This window comes from Podarcis tiliguerta, assembly GCF_965153285.1.
Source record: "Podarcis tiliguerta genome assembly, chromosome: 6".
In the NCBI taxonomy this organism is placed as follows: Eukaryota; Metazoa; Chordata; class Lepidosauria; order Squamata; family Lacertidae; genus Podarcis; species Podarcis tiliguerta.
In genome coordinates this window covers 41,635,804-41,662,751 of record NC_139539.1, presented here as the reverse complement: position 1 = coordinate 41,662,751, position 26,948 = coordinate 41,635,804, and the positions used below count along the sequence as shown (strand labels likewise).

General features: G+C 44.3%; 1 protein-coding gene across 18 annotated transcripts in view; it reads left to right on the top strand.

Annotated features, from left to right (window-relative positions):
• Positions 1 to 26,948, top strand: part of ATP2B4 (ATPase plasma membrane Ca2+ transporting 4) — a 164,761-nt gene that overhangs the window by 93,319 nt on the left and 44,494 nt on the right. For 11 of the 18 annotated variants that reach the window (XM_083445511.1, XM_083445520.1, XM_083445512.1 and 8 more), the window contains 8 exons: positions 2,621 to 2,818; positions 13,547 to 13,804; positions 14,638 to 14,763; positions 15,577 to 15,702; positions 19,679 to 19,714; positions 21,759 to 21,923; positions 24,074 to 24,288; positions 25,451 to 25,693. In XM_083445511.1, coding sequence (XP_083301637.1) covers positions 2,621 to 2,818; positions 13,547 to 13,804; positions 14,638 to 14,763; positions 15,577 to 15,702; positions 19,679 to 19,714; positions 21,759 to 21,923; positions 24,074 to 24,288; positions 25,451 to 25,693 — 1,367 coding nt within the window. The remainder of the gene's footprint in view (positions 1 to 2,620; positions 2,819 to 13,546; positions 13,805 to 14,637; positions 14,764 to 15,576; positions 15,703 to 19,678; positions 19,715 to 21,758; positions 21,924 to 24,073; positions 24,289 to 25,450; positions 25,694 to 26,948) is intronic. The other 7 variants (XM_083445526.1, XM_083445516.1, XM_083445527.1 and 4 more) reach the window with 1 other exon arrangement.

The window sequence follows — 26,948 nt, the reverse complement described above, 5'->3', positions numbered from 1 at the left end:
GTATTTATACGATGCCCCCAACAGCCTTGTGATTCCTTTTAACCCCTTAAGCTGAGGCAGTGGCACAGCACTGGCAGCTGCCATCATAGCATCATAGAGCTGAAAGAGATCTCAGGGGCTGGCTATTCCATCCCACCCACCCAGCTAATTCAGGAAACCCAGTCCTCCAGCAGGAAACACTGCTGCTCCTGTCCCCAGTTGCAGCAGAGCAGGGCCATCTTACCCATAGGTGTTAGGGGTGTGGGACACCCGGGTGCCGGGCTCTCAGGGGCGCCAGGCCGAGAGTCTGGGGCCCGGGAGTTGAGTCCAGGGAAGAGCCCACCCATCTGTCAGAGCGCCGTGGTGGGCTCTTCTGCTGTGGGTGCCCCTTGCCGTGAGTTTGGAAGCAACTCAGCCAGTGAGACGCTGAGGTGGCCAGCCGGCTCTGCCCTCCTGCGCGCCTGGGACTGGGCAACCGGGGGGGCACCGGGCAGATCTTTGCACCCCAGCGCTGCATATGCTTAAGACAGCCCTGCAGCAGAGAGACTGGTCAATACATAGTCAGCTCAGGTTTAATTTCTAATTAGCTGGTCCATGTAAAAGGTAGCAGGAGCCAGACTCTTAAGAATTCATAAGATGGGGGGTTTGACCAACATGGTCATAGACTTGAAGCGGAGAAGAGATGAGAGTCTTCCCATCCCTTCTTGAATTCCTCTTTCTTCTATTGTACGCCAAGAATGTCTCCCCACCCCCCAATAGCCTGTCTCAGAATTGGCAACCGTGAAATGAGTTCACATCACTTGCTGGCTTGCCACCTTTCCCCAGATCACCCTGGTAGATTGCAGAGTGAACCCTCCGACCTGATATTTGAGCAAAGCTAGTCATGCAAGATCACAGGGCTCCTTCTGCTCCTGTTTGGTATTTCACGGCCCACTATCTGGGCTTCAGGAAAATCTGTGGGTGGGTGGGTGGTGGGAACACCGGCATCCCTGACACCTTGCTCTCTTCAAGTGAGAGCTGCCGTGCAACCTCAGCTGGCTTTCCTCCTTTGTTTCTGAGGAGCAGCAAGAGCTTGGGCAAAATAGTACCATCTGATTGGTGGGAATGGGTTTCAAGGCCTCTTCTTATTTTGCAGACATTTCTGTTCCTAGAATGCATGTGAAAATAACTTCTATGATGAAAATCCTAATGCGGGATGGATGGGTTGTTGACCTGTGTGGTCAACATCTTTTGGATACTTGCCACAAGTGAGACAATAGCTAAGCCCCTTCCTATGTTGCTGCTTTGATAAGCCGAATGCACATTGTTATCTGGGAAGTGGACCCTGGTTGTCTTTGCCTTTAAAATGGGATTCTGTACACTTAACATTTCAAAAATCCCAATTATGCGATTAACTTGAATTATGCAGAGTATTTTTCATTTTTGGCCTTGCCTAATTACTAATCCTCCTATTCCTAATTTATTCTGCACAAAGTTTTCTTAGAAAAAATGTAGATCTTCCTCTCCCTCTCCTGAACTTAAGCGGCTGTGGAGCAGGATGTGGTTTTAAGCAGCTGTAAGAAAGACACCCAAAAGACAGGTGTAGCAATCACTACCAATCTGTGCAGCTGTCTTTTTCTTTTTCAATGTGGGTGGGTGTGTTAAGTACACTGTCAGTTATAGTGAGCAGATGAGGGGATGTGTGTGGAGGTACTCTGGATTTTCACAGAAAATATTTGATTCCATGCCTGCGTGATAATAAATACAAAGTATTCTATTCTTGGGATGCCAAAGTTCCCCAAGGCTGTAACATGTCTAGAGCAGGGGGTGGGGAGGTGAAATGTCTGGGGCCTTTGTATGACCCTCAGAAATCTGCCTAGGCCAGACCCCTGATTGGCCCTGCTTTGCACCCTGGAAGTTTTTGCCTGGCTGGAATGTGTCCTTGAACTTTGCAGCTGTGAGAAATCAGTCTTCTAGGGTGGCAGCACTTCGGAACTCCCCGCCTGGTGACATCAGCCAGATGCCTTCACTGTACTCTTTTCTGCACCTGCTCAAAACATTTTTGTTTAGGCAAGCCTATCCTGATATATAGATGTTAACATGTGTTTATCTTTTACTGTTAATTTTAATTATCTCTTAAATATTTTTCAGTACCTGTTTTTAACTGTTCTTTGCTGATAAGGTTTATATTTCTTGTAAGCAGCTTAGAGGTTTTATTAAGCCAAGTGATGTGTTAATTTTGTTAAATAAAGTAATGTTGCACAGTCTGGATGGAGGATAGAGAGGGGTGTGTGAGTGCAAACTCACCTATGATAAAAAGGTAACATTTATATTTGTTGCTCCACCCACTTTTGCCTCTGGCTCCGCCCACTGCTGGCTTGTGTCCTCCAGAAGGGAATCCTGCCCTTGGGCTGCAAGTGGTTCTCCACCTCTCATTCATTCTCTTTGACACAGCAACTTCGTGTTTGCAATATTTATTTGCAAACAACATCTATCGCAGGAGAGCTCTACTGTTCGCAGGGTGGGAAGTACTTTGTAATATACATAATGGAACCTGTGGAAGAGGAAGGAAAGTGGGCATAAAGAGTGGGTTCAAAGTAATCATGCTTTTTGATACTCCCTTTTAATTTGCTCTCTCTTCCACACACCCTCTTTCTCGCAGGCCTCTCTGGGAACCCCGCGGATCTGGAAAAAAGAAGGCAAGTGTTTGGCCAGAACTTCATCCCACCCAAAAAGGCCAAAACTTTCCTGCAGTTAGTCTGGGAAGCACTTCAGGATGTCACGTTAATCATCTTGGAAATTGCAGCCATAATCTCCCTGGGCTTGTCTTTCTATCACCCTCCTGGTGGCGATAATGAAAGTAAGTAACCTGTACTTTCTCTGTTTATGTAGCTTGGCTCCCAGGGCTGCATGGGGGAGACCCTGTGGGAAAATGGCAGACCTTTGGGGAGGGAGGGGTGTTGTGGGGAGAGGTAGTATATATTTTAATGAATGGTTGGTAGTGTGTGTGTGTGTGATGCTATAATGAATCTATGTTTAGGTTTCGAAATGTGGTGTTAGTTGCTTTGAGACCTTTTGCATAACAAATAACTAAGAAGTCTAAGACAGGCAATATTCATGCCCAACTCTGCCCTGTTCCACCCCCTTTCATGACGTCTTTATGACGTTTGGGGACTACTTCTGAGTACGGCACTGTGCATGCATGTGCAATCGCACATCATTCAGACAAACCTAAACCAGAAGTTGCCTATAAATACTGCTACTACAGGGAATCTGTCAGGGATTCTTTAGTTGTGATTCCTGCATTGCAGTGGCTTGGACTAGATGGCCCTTGGGACGCTTCCAACTCTATGATTCCATGAATTCTATTATTCTATGCTACTGATAATAATGATAATAGATGCTTCAAGGCATGAAGCCATCCAGCAGGTTCACCACTCCTATCCGGTTGTCACAGCTGTCTGTCCACCTGCTTTTTTTGCCCCTCTGCTCCATTGTGTAAGATTCCACTGGATTCCACTGGAACAGGAGGCCAGCTGTGTCAAGGTAGGGGAAAGCCAAATCTGTGTTGCCCTAGAGCTGCAAACTGAGCACCTTCCCAAGTGGGATATAGCTTCCTACCATGTGGGCCATTGCTTTAGAACAGGGAACCTGTGGCCTTTTGGATGTTGTTGGGCTCCCAACTCCCATCATCCACAGCACAGCCCAAAATCAGGGATGGTGGGAGCTGGGCCACAGATTCCCCATCTCTGCTTTAGAAACAATGAATGGCTTTAGAAACAATGAATCCTCATCTCTGCTTTAGAAACAATGAATGGCTCACCTTGTAACAAAGTAGATCCTTCACATTGCTTGGAACAAGTGACTTGCCTTGTAAGATAAACCAAATCCTTCTCATTTCATAGACTTAATAATCTGTGCTCTCGATAAATGACTGTTTTGGGTGTTGCTGGGTCCAGATCTTCACAGAGTGTAAATCTATGTTAACTGTTAATCTGTGCTGAATTTTCCCTAGCTGAACATTTAATTTTATATTCTCCCTTCTTTGTTCCCTTACCTGATTGAGAGTTAAAACACAATATAATCTCTCCCCCCACCCCCAATTCCCCAGCTGGCAGCCTGGCTGTGTTTTCATGCCCACTTTCTCGCTTACTCTCTCACAAGTCTCGGCTCCCTAGGCCTTCCCCTCTTAACAGTGCCAACTGCAACAAACAACATACAGCTTGATCCAAAAACTTCTGTCAATTCAAGGAGCTACTCCTAATCACTTCAAAACATTCTCAAAGGAGAGCTACGTCCTTTGGCCTGGCCAAGTCCCAGCAATGGAATAATTCAATTTTAGCAATGAAATTCAGTGTAGTTGGCTTTAGATGCAGGATCCCCGCCGTCGCCCTAAAATTTCCTGTTTATGATATTGTACAGTATTTCAGAATCCCAGTAAACATGCTAGATGGTATTTCAGTGATGCTATAGCAATTTCTGCCTAAGCAGTAATATTACCCAAGTGGCATAGAAACAGAAGGTGGAATCCTGTTCGTAAGTTGTTTTTGTTATGCTGGTATCCAAATAATTTTATGGACTTGTGTAGAGATCAGTGGCTGAGAAATGGAAACTGTAGTGGAGAAAATGGGGCTGAAATCCCACCCCCACCAAATTCTCTCATAAAGGAAAGGAGATATCACTTGTTTCTGTCTTTATTGTTGTCTCTATTGCTGCTGTAAGCTGACAGTTCAAATTGAACCACTTCCCTGACAGTAAGGAGGCTGTGATGGTTGACAGTATTGAACAAGGGAGGAGGGCAGCTGAGTTGAAACACTTGAAAGAACATAAGAGGAGCCTGCTGGATCAGGCCAGTGGCTCCTCTAGCCTAGCATCTTGTTCTCACAGTGGCCAGCCAGAAGCCTGTGGAAAACCTACGAGCTTCTCTGCCCACCTGCGATTCTCAGAAGCTGGTATTCAAAAGCATACTGCATCTGAGAGTGGAGGTAGAGTAATAGCCATCATGGCTAGGAGCTGTTGATGGGCTTGCCCTCCATGAATTTACCTCATCTCAGACCTTCCCTCCCTCCCAGGAGATACAGCCCAAGAATAGTTTCGAGCACAAGAGAAGAGACACTGTTATGGTCAATCTGATATGTAATCAGTCAATTCTCGAGCAGAGTATTTCTCATTCACAGAGATAAGGGAAGGTGGGAAGAAAGCCATTAAATGTACTTGTTGGTGTTCACTCATACTGTGTCCAAAATGAAGGGCATTTAAGAAAAAACAAATTATTCTTTCTTGAAATAATTTTGTAACAGCATTAGCAAAGATGTTTTAAAAGCATAGGAAGGGTGATAAATACATTGGGATTAGGTGAGTGCTGACCACTGACTCTAAAACAGCCTTCACCAACCTGCTGCCCTGCAGATATTTTAGACCACAATGCCCAACAACCCCAGCCCTAAACTATACCTTAGTAGCCTATGGTTAGGAAATAACTGAGCCATGACTTACTGATTTTGGCTAGCTTGTGATGACTCTTCTTGCTAACCTGTGGGTTAGTACCATTATCCAATGGTATTTACTGCACTATTACTGTCTTGACTTAGCCTTCCTCACAGTGGCTGTTTCCTACAAAACCCATCAGTTAAGAATTCCACGTTGAGTAAGACCAATGATTAATTCCATCCAGTGTCCTGTGACTGACAGAGACTAGACGGAATGCAGGAAAGAGCTTGAGGTTTAAGGGAGTGGAGAGTTTGTATACTCTTACTGTCATGGTAGCAGCCAACAACCTTCTTGTCATGCACTTGTTCTGCTTCTCCTGTCTGGGTCTTATCTAGCCCTTGAATGATAGTCCTACTCTGGAACTTTTATCTTTGGAGATACTCTAAAGCTCTGATGATCACCTTGGTGCTTCGGGAGTCCTTTATTTTTATTTTTAATCTGTTTCATCTTTTTCATCTGTTATTCTAAAAGCCTCCACAAATCCTGTGAACAAGAGTTTTGTAGATTAACAGTGCATTACGTAAAAACAATTTTTCATGAAAGCTGGTAGTGGCTGATTTCATTGAGTTACTCCCTACTTGTTTTCTTGGGAAATCTAATGATGGGATGGATCTCCATCTGTGCAAGATACCATCATAGAGACCAGACAAAAATTCAAGTTCCTCATTCACTTTTTCTGCCCTTTCCTTGTGGATGTTACATAGTCTTACTTTCATCAGTGATGCCATCCCTCAAAGGACAAGTACTGTTAAGACTTTAAGGGATTTCCTCATAATGGAAATTATCCTTGGCATTGATAGTTTTTGTTCCCTGTTCTCAACAGTTCGCTCCCCTCCAGCTCTATTCTGTCTTCTTTTTGTGTGTGATATAATAGAACAGCTCATGGAATCAAGTTGTGCACACAGCAGCAATGATTTTTGATATGGGCATTGTTAGCTTTTTCTTGTGTTGTTCTCTCCCCATCCCCTTTCTTTTCCCATAATAGTTTCTAACCTTTCGGCTTACCTTCATAGCTACAGTGGTGCATTGTTTATTTCAGCAGTGAAAAATGACTCCAAAATCTGTTTTCTGAGTGGTGATTTAGAGCTCGATATTCTATGCTTACATTAAATAGTCATTTCCAGTGAGCATTTTTTGCACTCATTGCACTGAATTTCATTTGGCATTTCACTGCCAAGTCATTTTGGGTTTTTTGTAAGATCGTTCCATTCAGTCTATCCTTATCATCCTACAGCATCATTTACAATGCCTGCAATGCTAGAAATATGTTCCCCTCACTTGCCAGGTGAGTGTCACAGTTTGTGACATGACTAGACATGGAGTACATGGTCATCCTGTTGTCAGGGCTGGGCCGTGGGCAGACATTTGGAGCGAGTCAGGAACTGGGAGTCCAGACTGAAGAGCAATTGGGATGAGAGAGGGCAAACCAGAAAGCAGGACTGAAGGCCAGAAACTCATAACACACCAGAGCAAAGTTGCACTGAAACAGGAAGCTCTCTTACACTCTTTCCTGTCCAGGAGGAACCAATGGCCACCCTGGGAGGAGTCAGTCCAGAAGGTTCTTCACTAAGAAGCTGTAGTGACAGAGATAGACACAATGTCTCTTCCCTAGAATTTATCCTGCTGCCCATGTTGCTGTTTCTTATTGCCATGTTCCAGGCTGTGTCCCGGGTCATAATATTTTGAGGTGGTCATCTTGCTTGTCTTGAGTGCAGCAACATCCACAGGGCCATCACATTAGTAAGCAGGATATTTACTGTAGACACACACCCCATAGTGGTCAAGAACTGTCAAGCAGCTGATCTAACCATTTGTCATTGGTAGTTGCTTAGCAACATAATTTAAGCTTCCCTCTCTCAGCCTGGAAAAATGGTTTGCCCGGGAGGGAAGAAGACAAAGGAGAAGGGCAGTGATGAGGAAGTATTAGGAGTTGGGTAATAGCATGGGGAGATTCCAGAGGATCCATGCTTTTTCCAGGTCCAAAGCTCAGTCCTGGAGAACTTCCATTTATGCTTGGCTATCCCAGATTATAGCCTGATTCACTAAGACAGACAGACACCGCACACATCTCTCGCTATTATTGTCCATGGATCCAGATTATTTCTCCTGCCCTTAGTTCTTCATCTTTTCATGTGCTGTCCTCCTTCTCCTGTCTTGACCTTATCTAGCTCCAGGAAGCTGCGCCTTGAAGGATATTCCTACTTGCCCTTCCTTGAAAACCATTTTTCTTTGGAGCTGCTCAAAAGCTTTGGTGTTCACCTGGGCACTTGAGGAGTCTTCCAGTGATTCCCATCTTGTCAAACGTGTCTTAGTTTCTCCTTGAGTCTTTTATCTCTTGGAGCCTGAGTGCTGGCTTAAGTTCTTCTCTGGGCCCGTATCCTGTTCAGCACTTGGTTGGTGTTCCCTTTGACAAGTGGCCCTTTGTCCGTTTCTATCCTGACCCTGTTGTCAGCCTGAATCCTGGCCCCTATGTATTTTTACAGGCCTTAGTCCTCGCCTAAGGCATATCTTGAGTCTTGATCTTAAATGTGCTTTTAGCAGGGCTGTGCAAGAGCTGTTTTTAATGTGGCTGCTCTATAAGGTCATCCCGTGGGTGGACTATACCAATTCTCTTCTGACTACTACAATTTTCACTGATTTTTCTGGGACTAAAGTGACTCACTGTCCTACAGTTCCACAAACAACTTTATAGCCTTCAAGACACACACATACACACAGAGAATGCAGCATTACAATGGCTGCCTTCTATACCTCTGCCACATAAACTGATTTTATACAGTTAGCAGTTTTTGTAATTTCATTGTTCTGATCTCTGGTACTTTTGAGTGAATACCATCTGTTCTGTGTGACTTATTGCTGTCTAACTTATCAATTTGCTCTTAAATGTCTCTTATTGAAAGATCAATTTGTGACAGCGCTTTAGATTTATTGCCGAAAATGTGCCACTTTTTCAGCTGTACTTCTTAATTTAGGGCCTTCTATCCAGTGATCTCTGAGCCCTAAGGCATTCCAAAGCCCTTCAGTAAAGTAGCTGATTGTGCCCTGTTATTAAAATTGAATTAGGGAAATGTTAAATTATGTGTTAACATATCTTATATGGGATCTAAAAATTAATTCCAGAGAGAATAAAGAGACATATTTTATTGGCATATGGATATAGGGGAAGGGAATGAAAATGCTTTTTCTGTTAAGTCTCTCATAAGTTGTTAAATCCCTTATATCCCTGCCTGATCACTGAGGACTTCAGGTGAGTCTGTGTTAGTTGTTCCCGTGACTCAGGTACATGACTGGTACCCACTAGGAGCCACGCATTTAGTAATGTGGGCTCTATTTTATGGAACTGCCTTCCAGCTGAGGTCAAACAGGCCCCTCTCTGCTTAACTTCCAGAGCGTAATGGTTTTTAAATCATCATCATCATCATCATCTAAGCAGGCATTTTTATTCATGTCTGATTCTATAGTTTTAACTGATTTTTATTTTTTGCATTGCATCTTTGTAAGCCATTTAGAGACTATTGCCATTAAGGGATATATAAATTGTTTGAATAAATGAATATATATTAAATTCACAGGACCTCCATTAACTCATTCTTCTCCAACTTGGAACCCACCAGATGGTATTTGTCATGTTCGCATGCCTTGGTCTTAACCTGCCTGCAGTCTCCCACCATTCTTGGCCATGAAGACAGGGATTGATGGGAGTTGTAGTTTAAATACCTAAATGGCACCAGCTAAGAGAAGTCTACTCTAGATTGCTCCCACAAATCACTCCCATGACTTCATGTGGGAGGGGATTGTACATTCCATCTGTTCGCCACTCTCAAATTCATGGGATAACCAATGCTCCAGTAGATTTGAGTATGATCATTTCTCCCACAATGCTTTTAGGGCATTTAGGGCTCTCAGGGCAGTGAACAATCTATAAGAGTAATTAAAACCATATCAAAGCAACATACCAAACATATTAAGATAGCAGGGGCATGATTAAAACACACAAGAGTATCACGGAGGCAGAATAAAGCCAATTTAGATCGCATTTTGATGGAATTTATCTTTACCTGGCACCATGAAGACAGGATTGGTTGCCAAGTGAGTCTCCCTGGGGTGGGAGGGCTAGGTGCTTCAGCCAAGAAGGCTTCCACCTAATTTCCACCAAGACATCCACCTAATTTCAGAGAGGAGAAGCACCTTGTCCCTGGTCCCTGATGATGGCTTCAGTATATGGGCAGGTTCATAAGGAAGAAGGTTGCTCATCACTACTGCTGTGAAGGGCCACTGGGCTTAGTTAGCATCCATTTAGACTCACCTGGAAGTAGGTTTCTCTGAATGCAATGGAGATATCTCCTAAATAGGTGCGTATGGAACCACACTGATAAGCTGTAGTTGAATTGCTGCTTTCCTCAACTGCACTAATATGGTCGGTCAATTACTACTGATGTGAAGTGGCATGTAAGTGGCCTGCATGTAAGCTCTAACAGAATTGTCACAGGCTCTGCTGTTGCATTCTGTTCTGTTTAACTCCACCATTTACATTACTTGAGCCATTCAGGAGTGCTTATGCCACAGTGAAATTTGTTCATCTTTAACGTGCAACAGACATCTATACTCCTGTGGAAATTTCATGTAATATGTCCACTAAGTGGGATGGGACCAAGAACCCCACAATTTTAAGTGGCTCTTCTGCTGCAAGATTATGACCACCATTCACATTCCACACAAATAAAATCTGAAAACTAGATGCAGCCCACGACTGACGGCAAATTTCCAGTGTGGCCCTTGCTGCTCAGCAAGCTGCTCTTTTTATAGAGCTTACCTTTACCGGCTAATGTGTTTATAATTGCGTCAGCTGCTGCCTGCTGTGTGGACGAACCTCCATGGACATTTCAAAAAGCTTTACGCTAAGCCTTTAGCAACATCCATCAGGCTCATGGATGAAAGCAAGTTGATCAGAGGACGTCTTTTTGTTGTCTAGGAAGATATTATCTCTGCAGTTTGGGGAATATAGTAATAATTCTCTCCTCTTCTGCGTGCTGCATGGTTTCCAGTAAAGATTAGTCCAATTTTCCTCCTTACATAACAATGGAGAAGCAAAAGGGCTGCACATCAACAGAGCTCTGATGAACAAAGGTTTTCAGATGGTGGCCTGCAAGCTCCATTCAGGTGGCCTGCAGAAAGGTTACAGAACAGTGGCAGATATTTGGACTTGCTCTCACCTGATTTGTTTTGTTTCCTGAAAACTGAGATCAAGGCCATTTTGATGTAGATGTTTCTAACAGACTAATAAGACCCTGGCCAAAGGCCTACTATTTTTACAATACAGTGTGGTCTATATAAATAATTTTATAAATAAATAAAATTTAAATATTTCCCCTAAAAATTTGCTAGCTAAAGCAGGCTGTTCTTAGCAGCCCGGTCTAAGTCCTGTGATTTTTAAAGAGCAGTGCTGGTTTTGATAATGTCAGCACTAAAGAAAACAGTGAGATCAGAAGCAGTGTGTGTGTGTGTGTGTGTGTGTACGTACATACGTACGTACATACATACGTACGTACATGAAATACTGCTGTGGGCCATTTTGTGATGATGCCAGATTGCAGGGGTAGAGGCTTCATACATTTCATAGTATTCTTCCTTAATCCTCCCCCTGAAAGTTCTCAAGATTCCAAATTCTGTGCTACATTCCACGTTCTGTTCTTGCATGTTGAACCTGCAGGGAGTCAAATTTCACACAACCATGATTATAGTCAGGCTCTTTTCTCAGATGGCATTATTTTTAGGTGGCTCCTGTGCACAATAAACACACTCAAAATTAATTCTGTTTAATTAGCGAAAGCCATTGTAAACAGTGCCACCTGAAAGTAGTTTTGGGTAGTGACGCTCCAGAGGTGCAATTCCCTTCCCAGACAAATTCACCTGTCACCATCATCAATTTCTTTTAAATGTCAGCAAACACTGTCCTCTTCACCCATTTTTGTTATCGTCTGGTGTTACAGCTGTTGCATTTGGGTTGAGCTGGGTTAGGCTGTTGCTTTTATATAGTTTGAAGGGTTTTATATTGCAATTTTAAGTGTAAGCTGCTATGAGTGCTACTTTAAGTGGAAAGGAGTAAAAAAACAACTAAATAAATAAAATATTCCCAGATTTTTCCAGTGTAGTTGCAGACGTATACACAGTGTAATTGCTATGAGCCATATTTGAGCTTGGGGGAAAAAATCTTTCCCAAACTGGATTAGCTGGTGGCCCTGAGGAGGTTTCTGCCCCACCCTATAACATCTGGGTACTTGCCTGAATTATCTAGATCCATCCACTTTGCAGGCACCTGCTGTCATCTTTTGGCACTGCTTCTGACATATGGGTAACTTGATTTTATTTTTATTTGTATCTCACCCATCTTAAAATCAGGGTGGCTTCCAACATGGTAGAATACACATAAAACAGTAATAAACATAAAAGCATTAGATAAACCAGCTAAAACCTGGGTCCTAAGGGATATTAAAAACCTTGTCTAAAGAAGAACAGCTCTCAGCCTGCATCCCAAAAGAAGCAGGGCAGATTGCTAGCAAGTATCTTAGGGAGCTTCAAAGAACCACAACTACTACTGGTTGTGCCTTGCAGGCAGATGCTAAACCTGATAGCTCAGTAGATCCTTCCAACTTTAAGATCCCAGGGGCTGGCTCATGCTTGCGTATTCATTACTTGGTGATAGCAACATCAAGTGATCCGCTCCTACAAACAGGTAATCATTAATGATAGAGCCTTCACATCTGAAGTCATTGCAAACACAGAGGGCTGGATTTAAGCAATATGGTGGGCTAATGGAAGCCAGCACAGAGATTCCTGGTAGCACAAGAGGGTGCCCCTCCCAGACAGCCCATGCCTCTCCCAAATCTGCTGTAAGGGGGTCAGGAGAACCCCTAGAACAGTGTGGATGGGTATGGGAAGGGGAGATCACCGCACCGGCCAAGCAGAAATGCTTGTGCTCATGGCATAATTGTATCAACACGACACTGAATGCCACCAAAGGTTTTCATCTGAGACCCTTCACATATTTTCAATTGCATGGAAATTACAGTCTTCATGATCTAGGATACTAGGTACAGTTGTTTACTGCTTCCCTAAGATGGGAAGGATGGAGAGGAGAGAAGTTAAGGTGTGTGTTGGGGATGGCTTTGAGGTTTGGTGGGGTCAGAGAGAACCATTGTGGTACCTTCTGACAGTTTGATTTGGTTTGTGGACTTTTCCTTGTTTCCCCTGAATTTGGGGGTGGGACAGCTTTGTGGGGTAACATGTCAAACCAAGAGAGGAAACCATTTTTCCTAATGGTTTTGTATGGGTATGACCTTTCAGAGATGGAGTAATGTTGAACCTGTGAGCCAAGGTGGTTTGGAATAGCAATAAAGGGCAATAAATAGGGCCAGAATGACAGTGGGAAAAGAGCAAATGGTACTTTTGTTATTTTATGTTTCTTAAATGTCCTTGGTCGGTGTCATCAAGACATTTAATGCCTTGTGAATGGGCTGTCCTTGAGCATGTCTCCTTCAATGAATAGGAGTTTTCCATCAACTGTACACAGACTTTCCTTGCCACTGTCCAGCTACAAGGCTCCAGGCCCAATCTTCACACATTTTCCCTCAGAAGTAAGTCCTGCTGTGTCCAGCAGGATTCACTTTGGGTCAGTGTGTAGAGGGTTTTAGACTTATGCTTTTGAAAATGTGTTAATATGCTATGTAGTGACCTTTATTATGTGGATAAAAATAATTCCTCCCTTTTCGACTCTTTGCCATTCTGAGCTTCTAGTGCAATGTGCCTTCCTCTGCTTTCAAAGGGACTCACCAAGGGCACTCGTTACAAAAAAAAACCAGACTAGTTCCTTCCTTATTTTGTATTAATGGTTTGGAGAACATTATTACTTCCCTAGTCTCACTACCTGCTCATCATAATATGGGCAGGTAGCAAGTATTATGCTAGTGTCACAAGCAAATAATTCTGTTTTATGGTTTTTTTGTGAAGGGCAACTGGCAGAGAGTGGCTGTAAAAGTAAGTTTGTTACTGAAAACATTCTCTCTCTCTCTCTCTCTCTCTCTCTGTCATCCCATGGCAGTGTGTGGGCAAGCAGCAGCTGGTGCAGAGGATGAAGGTGAGGCTCAAGCTGGATGGATTGAAGGAGCAGCCATCCTCTTCTCGGTCTTTATTGTGGTGCTGGTCACGGCCTTCAATGACTGGAGCAAAGAGAAGCAGTTCCGGGGCCTCCAGAGTCGGATCGAACAGGAACAGAAGTTCACGGTCATCCGGAAGGGGCAGGTTATCCAAATCCCCGTGGCTGAGATTGTGGTGGGGGATATTGCTCAGATCAAGTATGGTGAGTAAAATACTGTAACTGGCCGGACAATCTGCTCCTTCTTTCCATATGTCACGGGGTTTTTTGTCATTCGTTCTTATCCCTGAGCTATGTGAATGTTCTGCACTGGCAATGGAAATGTCTCTTATCCATCAGAGAACTTCATTCCTGAGGATAGAGGTGGGTGTGATAGGCCTGAAAGTTATGAGAGCAGCTGGGGCAGTGTTGTGTTGGTATGGTGTAGGAGGTGAAAAATGATGTGGGAAGATATTATGGGCAAACGGCAGGGATGGGGAATCTAACAGTAAGTTAAGGAGAAAGAGGGCTAATGGATTTTTTGGTGTATTGTAGAGTTGGTCAGAGAAATGCCCATCTTCCAACAACACACCAAAAAAGCCTTCTTTCTCCTTAACTCTCCCTCCTATTTCTGACCAACAGAGTTGGAAGATGGGCATTTCTAGAAAGAAGTGAGGAGAGAAACTGCTGTATAGTATGAAGAACCCAGCACTGAGGTCACTCATGGTTATTCAGTAGTTGTGCAAATAAGATTTCTGAGCCAAAAAATAAGGTTGAAGATGAAAACATCAGATTCCTTCAGATTCATATTAACGCGTCCCAGTTATTAGCCTGCCTGAAAACCCACATACTATCTATATCTGTTCTGAACTTTCTTTCTTTCCTGCAAGCATCACGCCAACCCCATAACCTGTCTTTCTGTAGAAATGCAAGTTTCGTGTCTCTCTCCTTTCAAGATTCTAAATGGATCTCAGAGATTAGTGAAAATGGAGTCGCTTCAGGTTTGGAGGAGAATAGCTGAAAACTCTTGAGAGTATGTTGATTTTTGCATCTTCCAGGTGATTTGTTGCCAGCAGACGGGATTCTGATCCAAGGCAATGATCTGAAAATTGATGAGAGCTCTCTGACTGGGGAGTCAGACCAAGTGAAGAAATCTCTGGATAAAGACCCCATGCTGCTTTCTGGTAAGTCTGTCATGATTGCCAACTCGGATCCTGGTATACATTAGGGACAATAAGTTGAACTGCAGCCCATTTGGTGTTGTGTTCGAGTTCTTTTTATCCTGGGGGCATCTGCTTGTAATTATAGCCATGCCCTGCTGGCCATCCTTAGTGGAGATTCCATAAGCTTTTCTGTGGTAGAGAAGTTATGTTCTGATGCTCTAGGATGTTATAGACAGGATTATCCTCTTTCACTCTGAGCAATGAGGTGCTATGTTGACAGGCCTAAAGATTGATCCTCTGCTGGAGGAGCATGCACACTTTGAACTGCCAGCATAACAGGCTTCTTCCTCCAGTTTCTTTCTCAGTAAGCACATGGTGATGTGTGCTGGGTTCCATACAAATGGACTCCATTTGTAGCCCAGCAAAATCATTCACTCTGCATAACATCCCTGATGCCTTTCTTCTGCATGGGGATCTATGGAAGGAAAAAGCAAGGGTAGCTCAGGAACTGAGTTGCCCTTATCCAGCTATCTGTTGTGGGCATGTGGGCTCTCGTTTGCTCATGGAGTTCACATCTGAAAGAGCTTCCCCATTCCTTCTTAGCAGAGAGGCCAGCTCTGTGCATGCACTTATTTGTGTATGCTTTGCTGCCCCTTTCATTGAAATGAATGGAGAAGCCAGCGCACACATGAAGCTCTGGAAATCGCAAGTGAGCCTAGAAATGAGGCTCCATCTTCTATTTTTCTCTGCACTTTCTCGCAGAATTCATTGTGTTGTCTCCTCTCCATTCCTCGTGGTTGCCTTTCTCCACATTTTGCCTTGTCTTTTCAACAGGGACTCATGTGATGGAGGGCTCTGGTCGAATGATGGTCTCGGCTGTGGGTATCAACTCACAAACTGGAATCATTTTTACTCTACTGGGTGCTGGAGAAGGGGAAGAGGAGAAGAAGGTCAAGAAAGGTAAGAAGATTCTGGAGCCAGGCTTTTGTGGGAAGCATCATCTGAGAGTTCCTTAGGTGCATTGACACTTGGTGGCTGGAGTGGAACACATGCTCCCCTTTGTGTGAGTGTCTGAACTGAAACCCTGTGAGTTTTAGGAAGAGGAGATGTTGGGAGTTCTGCGTCCAGTGCTGTGAACTCAAGATGTAGCTGGTACAGGCATTGCCAATGAAAGAGGCTAGTGAATTTCCAGCAACTTCTTCTTGTTTCCTATTCAGCTGCCGCTCAGTAAAGTTGAAAAGTTGGGGTGGGCTTGGTGGGGACAGGACTCCTTGGGGTCTACTATCCATAACTAGTTTTAGAAACAATACATGGATTTGCTTCACCGAGCTACCTTCTTAAGCTGGCAGAGTTAGCTTTCTTAAAAGGGACACGTGGGAATTTCAACAAAGTGTTGCAGTGTGGAGTGGAACAAATAGGGCAGCAACCAGCCAGCCATGACATTCTCTCAAACATCCAGTTCCATCCCCCCACGCCAACAGTCAGTATTCCCTGGGAATTGAGAATGTGCAGTTTGCACTGGGCTACTTATGTATAAGAAATATTTATATACCACTTTATCGTAAAAATATCAAAGCAACTGACAGAGTAGAAATATGAAACATAATATCATAGAATAAAAACATTAACATGTTAAAAACAGGCATCTATAACCATTGTGGAAGTACCTTATCGCCTTGATAGGCCTGGCAGAAAAGAAAAATTTTCAGCAGGTGCTTAAAAGTTAGAAGATGCCTGCTGAATCTCTGTTGGGAGAGCGTTCCACAGGACTGGGCAGATAACATCTAAAAACCTCCAAGTCTGCTAATACCTCACTGTTGTGTGTGGATGGTGTCGTTTTGGCTGCATAAGGTTAGGCACTTAGAGAATGAGTTTACTTAGGATAAAGACAAGTCAATAGTCTATCAATGGCTATTTAGTCATGATAGCATTACACCTCTGAATACCCAGTGCTGGAGTTAAGCAATGGGACTGAGGATTGTTGCTTCTGAGCTTCCCAAAAACATATGTCTGAGTTCTCTTTTAGAACTCTTAGTGTGATCAAGTAGAATTTTCCTCATGTTCTCTAAACCCTGAAAGGGAAGTTGACACATCATTGGAATGATCAAAGTCCTCCCCAAACTCCTTGTCCCTAAGACATTGCCACCAAGTACACATTTCTCCTCTGTTTTTTATTGTAATCTGAAATTATGAAGCTCCTGCCTTACTGAAGTTGGAATAGAGGGAACAGTAGGATGTTCTGCCATCATTCATGGATTACTTGACTGAGAGAGGTGTTTTGTGAAAGAATTATGTTCTTTCTACCAGCTACCTGTGCAGGCTGGTGCCCATGGTCCACTAGAGCAGTATTTTCCAACCTTGGGTCCCTAAACATTGTTGGACTACAATGCTAATTGTCCCTAACCATTGGCTAAGAGTCCAACAGCATCTAGTGGGGAACTAGAGATGGAAGAACACTGCTTGGAGCATGTTATCACTGAAATTAGTAATAAGGAATACATTATGTAGCATTTTACAAATACATTAGTTAACTTGTTCATCCCCAGAAAGACCAAGGGATAGCTCAGTTGGCAGAATATGAGACTCTTAATCTCAAGAGCTGTGGGTTCGAGCCCCATGTTGGGCAAAAGATTCCTGCATTGCAGGGGGTTGGACTAGAAGACTGTGGGGTATGTCATTCTTAGTTTAATTTTTCAGAAGAATAAACTCAAACTGAATCATAGTAGCTTTGGTCCAGACAGTCCTAACTAACCATTGATTTCATACTCATGATAAGGGCTGGCTCTACACCAGTACTTGAAATGCTAAGCATGATCAGAGCTGGTTTATAGCAAAGCAGTCAATTTGAATCAGAGCAGGTCAGCGTGCATTTGACTATGCTGGCACATAAGCCAATCTAATTCACACCCAGTTCTTCACAGTAGGTTTGGTTTCCAAATAAGGCTTTGATGCTTTCTCACTTTCCACCGAAACACGTTGGCATGTCATTTACACGAACAGAACCCTGCCCACAGGTCTGACTTGCTTGCTGCAGTTAGCAGAAGTGGCACCTGTACTTTTAACCCAACCCGGCAAGCCATGCAGTGGGATCGCCAGCATCCTCCCCACTGAAACAATACTAATGGACAGCCAATGTCGGAAGCATTAAACAGACAGGGACAAAGTGAAGCAGAGAAGAGACTGTTGTTCCCTCAGTAGCCAGATGGGAGTCAACACTGTCTCTCCAGGGAATTTTGTTTTGTTGTCTTGAACTAAAAATAAAATATATTGATGAAGCTGGGTTGGAGAGTCAGGTGTGTGCATTCGTACACACAAGAGTTGCCACTTCTTCCTAAACTTTTGGAAATTCGGAACTGGAAGAAATTGAAATACCTGCAGTAGTACCTACTAGCTTCACCAAAAAACATCATTTAGTGCCTGGAGGATGCAAAATGTATTGAGCCGCACCCCCAAGGCTTAGTAGAGTTTCTACACCCACACAGCTCTGCAGAAACTGTAGCTGCTGAATCAAGCAGACCAGTTAATCGGCCATAGTAAAAACAGACCCCCTTCCCCCGCCCAGCCCACTCCAAAATACTGAGCAATATTATTCAGTATGTGCCCTAGTTGCATAAAGAAAGTAGTCATGTTGGCGGAGGTGGGGTTCTCTCTCTCTTCTGGGGAAAAAAAAATACAAATAAAGAATCCTGAACATTTAAAAATCAGAACATTACCATCAGGATAACCATTCCACTCCTCACTCAGTCTGGCTGTATAATTATGTATGTGCAAATCCCATCAAATTCCATGGAACCTATGCATGAATATGTGTGTGTAGGGTTGTGTGCTGTTAGTCACTTAATGCAGATTTATTGCCCCAACACACTCTTTTTTTCCTTTTTCCTTTTTTGAGCCGCTGTTCCATACTTACAAACTGGGGCAGTGAATAAATGGTAAAAGGATGGATTTTTCCTATTCTTTTAAGTTCATAAATTGACTGGTTGGTATGAAATCAGGGTGTGATAGTTATTCTGGATTAATTACTCTCAACTAAAAGGGCTGCATCTGGCAAAATCTGCATGCCAAACTTTATTCAGGTCTGCTGAGGGCAGACTGAAATCCATGATGCAAAGCTGCTTTGCTGGAGGGGATGCTCTCTCTGATCTTTGCAGGTTTGCATCACACTGTGGGCCATGGACTTATATGGCTGTGGCATATTATGCATTCTAATTGCCTGCTTCTGTTAGCACTGTTTATGAACTGTAGAGAGGATTGGAGTCAATCTGCAACTCTCCCAATATGATTCATTCCTCAGTAGGAACAGTTCTGGGCAAGCTCTGTACTGCTCTTCCATTATACAAAGATCTCCTTCCTGAAGAAAGTGGAGTAGCAAAGAATTTTATTTAGCATTTGGCAGCTGCTCTGGAATGTAACCTGAGCAGCCAAAGAGGTTCCTTATATTAATGCTTTTGAAGATGTTTTATTTGGGTTTGGGAGGCAGGGAGGGCCTGAAGCACCAGAGTGTGGGAGTCTCTAGATTAGAACTTCCACATGGAATGGAAGTCCAAGGATAAGCTTCCCCATTTGTTGTTGCAGGGAGCTGAACCAAACCCCACCATCACTTCCCCAATATCCATTAGTCCCAAGGCTAGTTCCATTGATTCGAAGCAGCGCTTGTTTCTGCAGCTGCTTGCTGCTTCCATTAGAGCGAAGGCGAGAGCTGGAAGGTGGGGATTTGCAGTGGCCTTTTTAGTTGTGAGGAACGTTGGACTTCTCCAGCCCTGTTGCGATGGTGCTCAGCCCAGGTGGCAGCTGTGTCGTGCATAGCTTTCCTCCCATGTCCGACAGCCTCCCCAAGAGAGCACTGAGCCCCCGCATACGGGTGTCCACCAACAGGGACATCGATGTCACAAACCGTGTGCTCAGTGCTCCACCCTTTCTCTCTTTGTCTGAACAGGTAAAAAACCCGGAGCCCCCGAAAATCGCAACAAAGGTAACCAGCCTCTCCATCCTTTGAACCAGCACCACACTAACTACTGAGCATTCCTCCTTCCTTCTTCCCATGAGTCTGTGCTCTTTGTTGCTACGGCGGGATCTCGCCTTGTTGTTCTAGAAGAGGGTGTAATGATTAACATAGTGCTAACCACCCACCACTTCCGTCCTTGCTGGGCAGCTTCCCATATCTGGCGTTGCAGCACCCCCTGCTAGCCGAGCATTGCATTTCAGGGCTGACAGGGTTTTATTCATACATATTTTTCTCCAGTCCCTAAGTTTCAAAAATTGCTCATTTCTTCATGAAGAAAGGATAGGCTGCTGTACGCAAGATGTAAACAAAAATGCAAAAAGTGTCAAGGAACATAAGAAAGCACTCCCCCCCCCCCAGTGTTAAATTTGTGAGGTTGTGCTGAAAATGAAATTGCAGCTTCTCATCCTGTGGGATCCCACAATATTTTAGCTTGGTGGTATTGTGCTAAGCTGCATAAATGCCCAGGATCACCCGTTCTGCTCCAAACCCCTAAATCTTTACTTTTTAATCAGGGGCCTGAGGTGGGTCCAGCACACCTGGTCATTACACTCTGTTCTTCTCATGGCCTTTTGAATCAAAGTGAGTGTCTATTCTCTGATATGTTTCACCCCCTGTTCTTTCCAGGCTATGGTGAAGAAGCCCATTTCTGCACCTGTCTGTTCTCCCTCTTCCTATACCTTCTCCTTTCTCTTTCTCTTTCTCTTCCTTTTTTCTCAACAGTTTTGAGTTTTCCCTCCTTCTGATCTGAACTCTTGGGTTATTTTGGGATTGGCCCCCACTCCCCCATCATGTCCTTCAACCCTAACTGTGCAGATCAGTTACAAAGCAGCCACGTACACATTCATCTGAACCCGCATCACTTTGGGAAGAGAAAAAAGGTGGGGGGGGGACTGGTTTGTTTATTTCAGGGATTTTAGGGATTGAATCCTTGCCTCTTGGAGGTGACACAGATTGCTGCAGTTGTGCTGATATGCACCAGTTGAGGATCTGCCTCTTGTATTTTGGAGAGGTTCCAAAGACATTGTGGTCTAGCCCACAAAAGTGACAGGTGGGAAACAGACTAACAGATTCCCTTCCTATTAGTTGACTCAGTCCTTGCCCCCTCATAATTAACCTTCCTCTTTCCCTCCCCACCCAACAACTCCACAATTGTTGTGTTATGTACAGTGAAAAAGACTAGCTCCCAGAGGCCTTAAAATGATCAATGCAAGGGATCTGATCAGAGGAAAGATTTTCCAGCTAAAAACAATTCTAGTTTTGTATCAATTATTCAGGTGATGATTTAAAATAAGAGCTAATCTTATCTGCTGTTCTATAAGGAGAACCTCCTGCAAATATTAACTATCAAGCAGCTCGGATCACTTGTTGAACTCTTTTGAGTTCTTCAGCTGTAAACCATCCCAGAGCCTGGACAGAGGTTCCTTGCACTTTGTCCATCTGCGCTCCTGGATGCTTGCACTTGCCTCTAAAATAGCCAGTACCAGCCTCTGCTGAGGAGCAGAGGACTTTAGTCATGCCATGGGAGTCTGAGTATAATAGCTGTCCACAGGTTAGGTTTTGCACCGCTTCCACCTTGCTACCTCAGTGAGGTAAGTACCAATAACTCCATCTTACAGAAATGCTCATGGAGGAGATGCCTTGCACAGGGACATGCAGCAAATCAGCAAGCCGATCTGGGAAACAGATCCCCAGAGTTGTGCCTCCTGTGCCTTCCTAGCAAGGCTGTCCTTCCTTCCAGGTGTAGTCATCTGAGATGTTGAAATGTATTGGCCTTTGGGAGGGGGGGATTTTTTTGCCACCTGCTTCAGTCATCTGTTCCGGAGGGATGTGGAACAGGGCTCCCTGGATGTCTAGGTTTACCAAGTGTCTGTGTCTGTTGTTGGGGTTCCTGTGCACTGGGATTCTCTCTCCCTCTCTGTGCCGTCCTTCCTTCTCTTTCTGTTGCACCTAAAGTGTTTCTCAGCTGTTCTTCCCACTCATTCGGCCACTGTTTGTTTCGCCCTGGATCCAGCAAAAACTCAAGATGGTGTGGCCCTGGAGATCCAGCCACTGAAAAGCCAAGAAGGGGTGGAAAACGAGGAGAAGGAGGAGAAGAAGAAGGTGAAGGTCCCAAAGAAGGAGAAGTCAGTGTTGCAGGGGAAACTCACCCGTTTGGCAGTTCAGATTGGAAAAGCAGGTAAGCATGTTAATAGAGGCAGGATCTGACCGTTTTGCAAGGCTGTCTTCCTAGTTTGTTTGTTGTGCATGGGCAAGGAAGGCAGATCCAAACCACTCATGACAGAAGTCAAGTGCAATTCTACTCAAGTATTCAAAATCTGACTTAGGCTGCAATCCTGTGTGCATTTAGGGCTTATCCATACTTCCTCTTGTCCCACTGCTTTCCCCTGGGGAAAACCACTCCTTATTGCTCAGTTGGAGCAAATGGCAATTCAGGTTTTCTCTGAATTGACATTTGCTCTGATTTAGCACTAAAGACTAGGTTTTCCCTGTAAAAGGAGCAGGACAAGGGGAAATCCACTTTGACCATTCCTAAAAAGTATGGGCCAGGCAAAAAACCACTCAGACTCATGTTTTCTAGGCACGGGACAAGCAGAAGTGTGGGCAAGCCCTTAAATAGGATCATACCAGAATGAAGTCAACAGAACTTACTTATGAGTAGGTGTAAATAGGATTGCTCTGTCAACCCAGCCCCATACTCAGTATTTATTCTGACTGGCAACACCTCCCCAGGGTCTTTTCTCTCCTTGCTACCTGCAATTCTTTTAACTAGAAAACCAGGGATTAAATCTGAAAACACCTGTATGAATGCCACGTTCTCTGTTGCTTCCTCACTGGTAATGTGAACACATTGTACATGGAAGGTTCCCAATTCAGTCCTACCATTTCTAGCTGAAGGGTCTCAGGTAGCTGCCTGGGAATTCGAAGAACTGTTGACTGTCAGAGGAAATAATATTGGGCCAGATGAACTAAAGTTCTGGCTGGGTTTAATTTTCCTTGTTCTTTTAAAGTGTGGTGGCCTCCTTCCCACTGTAACTGTACAAAGATCCATATCAGAATGATGTCAGAATGGCTCTTGATTAAATTTGTTGCCTTAGGGCCTAAGTGCAAACATGTACAACACCCCAAAGACCTTTATAAGAAATTGTTTTTAGGAAAACTGGTTTTAGGAGGAACCATTTATGGCAGAGAAACAGGAGCAGCCTCTGTGCTCTGAATTTCCAACTCCCAAAGCAGCTTTTCTGTAAAGGAAAAAAATACATACTGTTTGGGTTTTGTTAAAATCATTTGCATGTAATGCTTACAGGAAAGGCCATAGCTTAGTGGTAGAGCATGCAAAAGGTCTCAGGTTCAATCCCCAGCTTCTGCAGATAAGACTTTGCTCCCAGCCTCTGTGGGGAGACTCTTGCCCTGAAACCCTGGAGTGTCACTTCCAGTCAGTGTAGACTGTGCTGTGCTAGAAGTTTACCAATGGTCTGACTCAGTAGAAGACAGCTACCTATTTCCTAGGTCCAGCTGAGATTCCAGTTGACACTGCACCCCAATTGGCCAAAATAAACCAAGACTTCCTCCCTGCCAGCCCTGCTAACCCAAGTGTTTTGAAAAATCCTGATTCATGACTTTTTCAAAAAAGGGGGAAGGGGAGAATAGGAAGACTGAATGAATAAAATTCGCTAGAGAGACTGTTCCTTTTTGTTTGCCTTTGAGCAAATTGCTCTCAGAGCAGATGCAGGCACAAGCAATGCCAACCATTTCTCTGCAGCTACGAGGCCGAGAAAAGAAGCTTCATCCTGAGTAATGAGTTCAAAGGTGGGGCAAAATTGTCTCATTGGTAACATGTGGCAGTGACAGACGGGGGTGACTTTGCATTCGCCCCTGCCTTCCTGATACTGGTTGTTGCTGCTGCTTACTGAGAGGGGGGAGTGCAAGGTGTAGGGAGCTCAGCCTGCTGCTGAGGCGATGGCAGAAGGGTCAGATTGGGTTTGCAGCTTCTCGTGCCCCTACACTGAGCACCCTGTATCTCTCCCTCTTGCTAAGTGACAGTGATGCTTGACATTGGGAACCAAGCACCCCACACTGACCTCTGTTGTAGTCTCTACACCTCTTGGAGGAAAGAGAGATGACACAGAGACGAGGTGCTCTTGTGCAAGTTAACTGGTGCATTGCAGTTCTCTCCAATGTGAGACCTAAAATCAGTAAGCTTTGATTAGTACCCCTCAGTCCAGGTTGGCAACTATAAAATTATCACTGTAGTCCAGCCAACCCTATGATCTTCTGGTGGTCTGCCTTCACCTGCCTTCTCTTTCTGTTCCTGTTCCTCCTCCTCAGGCCTGATTATGTCAGCCATCACAGTCATTATCCTGGTGCTGTATTTTGTGATTGACACCTTTGGGATTCAAGGAAGGCAATGGCTGGCCGACTGCACCCCCATCTACATCCAGTATTTTGTCAAGTTCTTCATCATTGGTGTCACTGTGCTCGTGGTAGCTGTGCCTGAAGGCTTGCCTCTGGCTGTAACCATCTCTTTGGCCTACTCTGTGAAGGTGAGAGGCTGGAAGCCAGAAGAGATTTTGGACCTGATACTGGCTGCCAGGTTGGGGGAGACAGGCCAGGGCTGGATCTGGAGGTTGGGTTGCTTTCTTCAGTTTTAGGGGGAAAGGCTAGATTTGGATTTGCCACAACAGATTTATTGTGCAAGGAAGTGGAGAGTAAGGTGCCTTTTTCTTTGGAGTGCATGAAAGGAGCGGCTAGAAGCACTTGGAGTCGGAGTTTTACAATGTTAAAATAAGAAGCACATTTACTCAGCTCGAGCCGGACTCCACTTCTTACACCAAATGCTTAGATAGAAACTAAGATAGATGTGAGGTCTGTTCATCTCTCTCTCTCATTTTTACTCTAATGTGGCATTTAAGAATAATATTGTTTGGCACATCACTGAGGGGTTGTTTAGTTACAACTATTTCCCAAAGAGGCAGATTTACAATATTTGCTTCCTCTCCCCTACTTTGATTTCTTTCATGCTTAATAATAATAATAAATTTCATTTATACACCGCCCTCCCTGGCCAGGACCAGGCTCAGGGAGGCTAACATCAAAGTATGATACATTAAAAACATAAATCACACAATCAATTAAAATACAGCTTAAAATAAAATTTAGAGCAGAATAAAATCAGGTGGCAACCCATGGATTATAACTATACAGTGGTACCTCAGGTTACATACGCTTCAGGTTACACACTCCGCTAACCCAGAAATAGTGCTTCAGGTTAAAAACTTTGCTTCAGGATAAGAACAGAAATCGGGCTCCGGCGGCAGCAGGTGGCCCCATTAGCTAAAGTGGTGCTTCAGGTTAAGAACAGTTTCAGGTTAAGAATGGACCTCCAGAACGAATTAAGTACTTAACCCGAGGTACCACTGTGACTATAGGGGATGGGAGCATTGAGTGCTTAGCAGGCCCAACTGTTGGTGCTGGTCTTATATGAGCTGGTGGAAAGGGTTAGGGAGGCCACTTACATACTGGGTATTATAACAAAAAAAGAGGGGGGTCAGACTGGGCCCCAACCAAAGGCCTGTCAGAACAGCTCCATTTTGCAGGCCCTGCAGAAAGAGACTAGCATTTTGCATTAGTTCAGTGGCCAGTCTGCCTCTTTGCCATTGAGTCTCCGTAACCCTTCTTAGTGATTCCTGTGTTTCCCTTGCACAGAAAATGATGAAAGATAACAATCTGGTTAGGCACTTGGATGCTTGCGAGACAATGGGCAACGCCACTGCTATCTGCTCAGACAAGACAGGTACTCTCACCATGAACCGTATGACTGTGGTCCAAGCTTATGTGGGGGACACCCACTACAGACAGATCCCTGACCCAGAAGCCATCCTGCCCAAGATTCTGGACCTCATCATCAACGGCGTTGCAATAAATTCTGCTTACACCTCTAAAATCTTGGTAAGTCCTGGCTTTGTGAAGGAGCTAGCATTGCCACCCTTCATCTAGTTCATCAAGGAGAGGACTTTAGTAGGGCCTTTCATCCACCTGAAGATTGTCATTCTGTGGTGGAAGGATTAGTGCACACACACTTCTTCCCTACGTGTATAAAGCATAGTGTGCACCAGGCACTCCATGCACACGCCCAGGCGCTTGTGGACTTCATTGGTGTTATCTTTTCCTTTCCATTTGTGCCTGTGTGCAACACGCATGCAGCGATGCACACATGCTCTCTCCTTCCACCACAGAACCAAAAGATGGACAAGCATCCTTGTGCTTGTCCCACAATTAAATCTGTTATCTTCAAGCATATCTTTAGTGTTCACAAGAATGCTTGAAAATGCCCAGTTCCTTCTGCTTCCTACAGCCCTGTTTCTGAGGTGAGGGGGATCTCTTTTGGGAACCAGGATGGGGCCACAGATGGAGAAAGCAGCTCCGTCAAAGGAGAGCCTAACCAAGCTTCTTCTCCTTCCTGACAAGTGAAGGTGCTTTCTGTGTAATGATGCTACCAGTGCCATTTTCTCCTGAAGATCCCAGAGGTTGAACTGCAATCCCTCTGATCCACAGTGGAAAAAGATGCTGTGAGCTTCACCATGCTGGCATCCTCTTACGAGAGAGCTTAGAGAGCTGTTTTATTAATCTTCCTAAATAAAATAAATATCTTCACTTTATAAACAGTCAGGGAAAGGAGTGAGGCAGGCAGGGCTCTCTCATCTTTGAGGCAGCCCTCTGTCACCTGCTGTCCCATCCCTGACCCCAAAGTGTGTTCTTTGCTTTTTGAGTGGCAGATGGACAGAGGAGGAGGAGCTTGAACAAGCTGCATCAAGCTCACAGTGGACTGTGCCTGCTTTTTAATTTGATGGAGGGATGCAACAGCCTCTGCTGCAAATGCTCTCCCCATCAATGTTCTTTTACCTGGGTGAATCTGTGAACCAACACTATCAGCTGTCACACTGATCTGCAGCATATTTACCGAGGAACAGAAGAGCCTCAATAGGTTTGTAGGGAGGAGAGCAGGACATTTGTCACTAGCTTACGGTCGGTCGGTCTCACTTCCAACAGGATTAATCTCTGTGTAGGGAAAAGCAACGTCTGCTGGGATCTCTGTTCTCAGACTTGGATCCCTGTTACATGTATTGGCTGCTTGCAGCAGAAAAACACACCGTGCCTTTCATGTGTTAACAAATGCACTTTTTTCTCAAACATGAAAGTTATC